This window comes from Varanus komodoensis, unplaced genomic scaffold (assembly GCF_004798865.1).
Source record: "Varanus komodoensis strain SLA01 unplaced genomic scaffold, ASM479886v1 scaffold40, whole genome shotgun sequence".
Classification (NCBI taxonomy): domain Eukaryota; kingdom Metazoa; phylum Chordata; class Lepidosauria; order Squamata; family Varanidae; genus Varanus; species Varanus komodoensis.
This window is the reverse complement of record NW_025335942.1, coordinates 8369289-8376769: the sequence shown is the minus strand read 5'-3', so window position 1 is coordinate 8376769 and position 7481 is coordinate 8369289. Positions and strand designations below refer to the sequence as shown.

Sequence of the window (7481 nt, the reverse complement as noted above, 5' to 3'; positions counted from 1 at the left end):
GGCAGGTGGCTGCTCCGGGGTGGGGGGCAGAGGGGAAGGAGCCCCTGCCTTCCCTTCCCTTCCCTTCCCTTCCCTTCCCTTCCCTGGGCACAGGCAGGGTGCTGAGGTCGCAGTCCCTTCCTTGTGCTCGCAACCGGGGCCTGAGCGGGATGCCCGGCAGCAGGGCTCAGGGGCTCCTTCCCCTCTGCCCCCCACCCCGGAGCAGCCACCTGCCCTTGGCTCGGCTCTCCGTGCCGCTAACCCTGGAGCCGGGGAAGGCGTGGCTGCTCTCCGTGGCCTGAGAGGGCAAGAAGCAGCTGGCCGGCCCTGCAGAACGGTTGCACCAGGCTGCACTCGGACACAAGTCCTGCGTTGCCCTTTGGGTCCTGGCTACCAGCCCCGCTTGGATGACTGCTTCCGCAGGGGCTCTTCTGCTCCCGATCTGCCTCCTCGGAAGCCAAGCCTCCAGCCTCTGGCCCGTCACCTGCACCCTCCGTTGCGCACCGTCTCAGGTCTGGCCGAGGCCTGGAGGAGCAGGTGGGATCCTGCCTCGCCAGGAAGGAGCGCCCAGGGCTGGCTGCTGGCCGGACTCATCCCCGAGCTGGCGAAAGCAGTGCTTGAGCAGGAACGGCACTCACAGCCCAAGCTTGGGAAGGGCCTCACGGACACCAGTGAGCCGGCCTGGGCGCTCCCACCCTCTCCACCCTCCCAGCCACTGGTCCACCAGAAGGCTCCGGGGCCCTGCGAGGCGCCCACCTGCCCAGCCACCTGCCTGCTGGCTTACCTGCTGGGGAAAGCGACCTCGGTCAAGCTTCCCAGAAGGACCGCTTCCTGCAGACGCACAAACGCAATGAAAGGCTTCTCCAGAAAGGCGGCCTCTCCCACGAGGACGTTGGCCACCTCTGCCTCTGCCGGAACCTTCTTCCTGAAGCGGTTTTTCAGCTGCAATGGAAACACATCCAGGGTTTGTGGACCACAGCTTGGGAAACAAGAGCAAGGTAGGTCTGTCTGTCTGTCTCTCTCTGCTGCAGCAAAGCACAATGAACATGCCTAAGAGGTTGATGAATATCCTGTCAAACCTCTCTTCGCTGCTCATGCCTTTCCTTTTATGTAAGATGCTTCAAACACACCTATGCTGCATCTAAACCCTTTTACCTCCTCCACCTAAAGAGCTTATTAGTAGATCTTGCGGTTGTCAAGAAGGGCCTGAGGAAGGGAAAGCGGCCTGGCCTGGAGCCAAAGCCACTGGCCGGTGCATCTTCTGCCGCACGCTATCCGTGCCACATGATTCCTTTAGGACCTCGGCCTTGGTGAGTTGCCGGGTGCTTCGCTTCTCCTCTCCCAGGGACAGCGGCCTCCCCTCTGGTCCTTACATCCTCAAGGGCATCCTTCCTCTGATAAACTCCAAGCTGAAAGCTGAGAGTGGCCACCGCTGCTCTTCAAAGCCACAAGGCAAAACTTGGATGGGGTGAAATGGAATCGTGGGGCAGGAGGGATATTTCTGTCCCCTGGGGAGCATCGAAGAGTTGCTAGGAAGCCCCTGGAAGCTTTTTGCAGTGTTTTCCCTCTTCTAAACGCAAGAAACTTTACTTGCCTGTTCCTTTAGGGGTGCCTCTGATACCTCGCCCTTCGGACTGGAGTGGATTTTAGCTTTGTCTGCAACAGAGGAAGCAGCGTGTCTTGACACATTCCTACTTGCACAGCATAATTTGCATGACATTGCGACCCAAGCCAAGGAGGGCCTCTGCATTGTGTGAAGACACCCATTTCCTAGGGCCACCCTGAAAACCCACGTTCAGCTGGGCCTCTGGCCTTCTGCAGGCTGAGCTGGGACGGGCAGGGCCATCACACTGGAGTCACCTACCGAAGCAGGAAGGCTTGGCCGTCTCAATAAGCGACTTGAGCTGAGACGTGGTTATGTGGTGCTGGGGGCTGAGGAGCAAGGTGTGGCTGAGCTTCTTCAGAAGTTCTGGCCGGAGGGCATGGCTCTCCACGTGGGCCTCAATCGCCTTCTCTTGAACACAAGACCAACACAAGTCACCTCCCTGCACAAAGCAACCCGCTCCTTTGCCGTGGGCCCCTCTGCGCTCCCTACCTACCTACTATCTGCCTGAAATTGTGGGCTTCCAAGCCCAGGAGCAGGGAGCCCTTCTGCAGACACGTCCTCAGCTCAAACAGCGCATGGAGGGACACGGTGGCCACTTGCGGTTTGCTCCAGCGTTCTCCCCCGTCTTCCACTTTCTCTTCAAACTTTATCCACCTGCAAGGGAAACGCTGCGTCAGTCCCATGACCGAGAGCCTCACGCTGCAGGGAACTCCTGTTTCTTGCATCTTAATCATAAGCCGTCGCCTTGCGATGAGATGATCCCGCCGCTTGATCGTCAAGAGGAGCTGGCCTCCTTGCTCAGTCTCAGCAAGGGCCCCGATTCCAGGAGTTTGGGCTCCTGCACTAAGGGAAATCACTGCTAAGCCCACGTCGACCAGAACACTCTGGCTGCATGCCAAGGTGAGGCAGCCGCCAGAAACCGGAAGCGGGCACTCGGCATCGTCCTCACCCCGTACGGAGCCTTCCGCAAACCCACCACAACCCCAGCTTCATCCCACATCCCTTCTGGGTACTTTGCCCTGGCTCAGGTGGGCCCTTGTGTCTTTCAAAGCACACCTGGGCAGCCTTAAAGGTAGGGTGATGCCGGCACCCTTGATGGACGGATCCTTTCTGCCTATACCTTGATGCACAGGTACCCGCAGCGCGCTAGACCCTGACAGCCTGGTCAGGAGTGGTAGGTTGGCAGAGATGCTGGGGACACACCTGCTGGCACTGCTAGATTACCTCTGCTGCAAAAGCATGCCTTTTCTTTCTTTCTTTTTGCTATCAGGCCAATTTGATGCCTATGCAGAGGTAAATTATCTCCCTGATTCTTCAGCTGATTTCCAAGAACACTTGACAAGACATCAATCGGCAGAGGAAAGTATCAATTCAAAGTATTCCCCTTTCAGTCACTGCTTCTACTTCTGCTCCTTGCTTGGGAACTGAGAATGGATCTTTGCTGCAACCAAAACTTGTTTAAGAATCACACTCCTTTTTTACACCGCGGATGGTGGTCTGATGCCCAGTTGGTGGTTTTCTTCCCTGAGCAAGAGCAGTTATGCATAATTTTTATGCAGTTTTATGACAGATGTGAAAATCTACCCAAAAATTAAGTTTGAAAGAAAGCAATAAAATAATTTAAAAATTAAATCACATATTTCATAAAATAAAGTATAAATTTATTTATTTAATAAAATAAAGTAATTTATTTCATTTAATAATTCATTAAAATAAATTAGTGAGATGAAATTACTGTGGCTCAAAGGGGGAACCCACTAATTATAACCCACCAACACTCTCAGACAGATCAAGAAATGTCTGATTGATTCAGGAGTCGTTCACTGATACAGAACGCACAGTGTATTTGCTTTAAAATGAGGGGAATGGAAGAAATGGCTGATTAAGGGGCAGGAAGAAATAGGATTTGCTGAATGAGACTGACGTTTGAGGAAATGGCTTAGGATCCTACGGGGCAGGTGCTATGGAATTTTTAGGGGAAACGTGCGATGCATCACACGCAGATCCAAACCGTGGTGCTAATTTATGTCCCGCTGACGCTGCAGATCAATGTCTCGGGAGCACAGAAGGGCCCCTGCGTGGTGGGCGGAATCCCCAGTTTTGGGAAGTGTGATTCTGGGACCACGGCTCTGTCCCCAGAGAAGTACAGCATTCCTCTGCCAGTGCTTCTTGCCCTCACAGCCTATTTTTGGGGTGGGGAGGGCCGCTCGGCAGGGCTGCACGCAGCTGGCAAGCCTTCCTGGAAGCGCTTCCCAAGGGGGAAAGCAACAGATTTGCCAGAAACAGAGTAAAAATGTGAACAATTCCCCAGGGGAGGTGCGTGTTTTGAGAGCAGCTCCCAGAGATTTTGAATGCCGTAAGGAAGAATCGGAGCGCTTAAATGCCTCGGAGATGCATGAGCCCACCCTGACCATTAGCTCCAAAACTCGCTGGGTTCTATTTATTTATTTATAAAATGTGTATGCTGTCCTATTACTTTGTTTGTTTGTTTATAAAATTTGTATGCTGTCCAATTACTTTATTTATTTAATTATAAAATGTGTATGCCATCCAATTTCTTTTTCTCTCTCTCTCTCTCTCAAATTTGTATGCCGTCCAATTACTTACTTATTTTGTCCAGTCCCTCAGGAAGGAGCGATTTGGATCATGGCCGTGCTCCGTTTTCTCCGGATGGGTGTTCTCTTCCGTGCCTGTTTTACGTGCCCACGGGTATGTGTCACACCTCGCCTTCTGTTGTGGTGCTTCTTGCTATTATTTGTACTTTAAACTTCTTGTGTTATTATTGACCTCTGTCCTTTCTCTGGTGTGCTTAATTTAGTCTGGATTTGAACTAGACCATGGGGCTGTGATTGCTGCGGAGAGAGCCGGGGCAGGGAGGGCTCCTGCCCAGGGGTCTCCCTGCCTACTGGGCCTCTGTCCATCTGGGCCGCCACTTGGAGCGTGTGCTCCCAGCTCAAGCAGCAGGGATGCGCTGGGGGTTCCACAGGGGCAGCGCCGCCCAGCACTTCACCTGCCTGGGCTGAGAAAGCGGCTTCAGACGTGGATCTGTGGCCCTTTCAGCTTGTTGCTCTGCAGGATGCCAGCATCCACGTCGAGGGTGCCTTGCCTAGCATGGCACCCCGAGCGTGGAAAATGCTCCCCGTGTGATCTATTTACTGGGGACTTCTGATTCCTTGCTTGCAGTTGTCTACAGGTTCATAGAAACAGAAGGAGTCAGAAGGGGACTCCTGGGCCATCTAGTCTGACCCCCGACTCGGCTCATGACATGCCTACCATGTGCATGTCCAGCCTATCCTTGAGCACCCGCACCGATGGGGCCTCAACCACCTCCCGGGGAAGCCTGTTCCACACCCTCGGGGTCCTGTCAGGAAGGGCTTCCTGGCATCCACCCCGAACCTTGGTTCCCTGAGCTTTGCTTCGTTGGAGCGCATCCTGCCCTCCATTGCAGGGGAAAACAGGTCTCGACCCAGCTCCGCGTGGCCCCCCAGCATGTCGCTAGCAGGCCGCCCCCCAGGCTGAGGAGACCGCACTCCCTCAGCCTCGCCTCACACAGCCGACTCTGTAAACCAGCCACCATCCTTGTGGTTTTCTGTGTGATGTCATGGCTCTTCGTTTCGCTTCTGTTTTCAGCACTTTTGGCGAGGGTGTTCAGAACAGGGAAAATAGTGAACAGGGAAAATATCTCAGTATAAAGATGAAATACGGAGATAAATAAACTATGCTACGCGAAACCAACCACGTCTGCCCTTCGCGTGGTTGTGCTATTCCGTTGTGCCACGGCGCCACCTAGAGGCCACGTAGCAGAAAGCAGAAACGGAATCCCTTTCCATGCAGTGGCCGGATCTCGGATCTGCGCTGTGACCAAGCAGAGATCTGGCGAACGAACGGCCTCACACAGGGACTGCCGTGTCAGCTTATCACTTTGCTGAGGGCTCTTCCTTCCTGGGATACACTGCAGCATGCTGACGACCGCTCCAGGAGCGAGAGGGCTTGCGCCGGCCCGGGCATACACTCTCCGAGTCCCAGCGCCAGCCAGCCATTGGCACCCTCGTTTCAGGCAAGGCCCTGAGGCTGCTGGTGGGTGGTCTGCTCTGGGGAGAGCCAGTGAAGGCACTTTTATTAATTCTAGGAGTTTCCTTGGCAGTTTTGGAGCCATGGATGTTCTGAACAGGCCCAGAGGATGGGGAATTTGAAACACTGACTTTCAGTGATTTGATTCTCTTCTTGCCATGGTGGGGGTGATGAAAGGGAGCGGTGAGGAGATACACAAGTCTGAATTTTCCAGACTAGGCCTCAAACAGAAAGCAGGAAATAACCTGAATGCAGTAACAGGTAAATCAAGAAAGAGAGCCATGCCAAAGCCATATATAAATACCTAATTCCACAAGTCAAGGCTCTAGAAAATGTTTACTCCTCTTGCCTTTTCCTCGTCCAATAACACTGAGCGAACACATGGGAGAGAATTCATAACACATGCAGAACATGTAGCTCAAAAAGTGAGCCAAGCTGCACACACCACAAGTGTACAAATAGGCATATGGTTCCTCTTGTAGGAGACCTTCTAGAAAAGACACGCCATTTTAGGGTTGCCTTACAGTACACTAAGCACTGATGAACAGAAATCTCAAGCCACGGAAGGAAACCAGCCAGCTTTGATGGGCCCTGTTGATCTTGGCACGCAATATAGGGCCACCTGCCCTGTTAGGGCCGGCCATCCCAAGCAGGTGCAGGCACACACCTCTGGTGCACTCGCGTGGCCGGAGCGGTGGCTGCTTCGTGCAGAAAGGTGCGGGACCAGAGGCCAGGTGCGAGGATCCCCACTGAGCACCGCGAAAAAGAGGCCGGAGCGAGGCCAAGAGCAGCGCATCCGCCGTGCGCTGGCGCGCCAGCGAAATCAATGGAAGCACCTGTTCCCAGGCAAACCGCCAGCGGCCGGGAGGCTCCCCCTGCGGCTGCGCTGCCTCCGACCTCCGCGCACGGCGAGCCCCGCAGCGACCCGCACGGTGCCGTCCTTCGCCCAGGCGGCTCGCGGCTCGCGGCGCCCAGCAGCCGCAGCGCCTCGGCGTCCCCGGGGCTTTCGGGCCCGAGCGCCGTCCCGCCCGCGGCCGAAAATCTCCCGGGCAGCCTTCCCGGCGGCGGGAAGCGTGGCTGCGGAGCCTGGGCGCCCCGGGCGCCACCCCCCCCCCGCCCGCAGGTGCCCCGGGCGGCGCTCACCTGGCCGTTTGCCGCCACTGCAGCCCGGCGGGGCCCCCGAGCAGCTCCGAGAGCTGGATGAAGAGCGCGGGGCGCCCGGCGGCCCCCTCCGCGCCCTCCCCCGGCCGCAGCAGCCGGCGCACCGTCTCGGCGGGCGCCGCGGCGCCGGGGGCGAAGATGCTCCGTCCGGACGGCGCGCGGGGGACCGCGCCGCCCCCGCTGGGGGGCTCCCGGCCCGCCCCAGCGGCGGGGCACTCCTCCCCTGCGCTCGCTTCGGGCATCCCGCGCCTGCCTGCCCCCCGTCGGCGCGCCCGTCCCTCTCGGCCAGGGGCTGGGCTCCGCGCCGCAGGGACTGCGCCGCCCCGAGCCGTGCCAGCCCTTATGAGCCCGCCCAGCTCGCCCGGGCCAGGGGCAGGCGGGTGGATCGGGGCCCACCCAGCCGGGGCCGGCGGGCGCCGGCCGGAACCGCCCGGCCCGGCCCGCCCGTCGCAGGGACGCTGGTGCGCCTTGCTGACCGCGGCGAGCTCTTCGAAGCCTCGGCCACGGCGGGCGGGCCGTCCCGGGGCCGTCCCGGGCCGAGGAGAAACCCGAGCCGAGGTGGGCGAGCGGCGGGACCCCGAGCCGCGCCTGCCGGCGCCCAAGACAGCGGGCGAGCATGTGCCGCGCCGGGAACGCGGGGAAGGGGACGCGCCCCATCGGCTCC

At 57.7% G+C, this 7481-nt stretch overlaps 1 protein-coding gene across 1 annotated transcript in view; it reads right to left on the bottom strand.

Annotated features, from left to right (window-relative positions):
• SLC4A9 (solute carrier family 4 member 9) overlaps positions 1-7059 on the bottom strand; it is a 26272-nt gene extending 19213 nt beyond the window's left edge. Inside the window, exons 1-5 of the mRNA XM_044442839.1 lie at positions 6800-7059; positions 2079-2239; positions 1844-1993; positions 1574-1635; positions 764-921 (exon numbers count right to left, since the gene is read on the bottom strand). Coding sequence (XP_044298774.1) covers positions 764-921; positions 1574-1635; positions 1844-1993; positions 2079-2239; positions 6800-7059 — 791 coding nt within the window. The remainder of the gene's footprint in view (positions 1-763; positions 922-1573; positions 1636-1843; positions 1994-2078; positions 2240-6799) is intronic.
• Between the last annotated feature and the right edge of the window lie 422 nt (positions 7060-7481).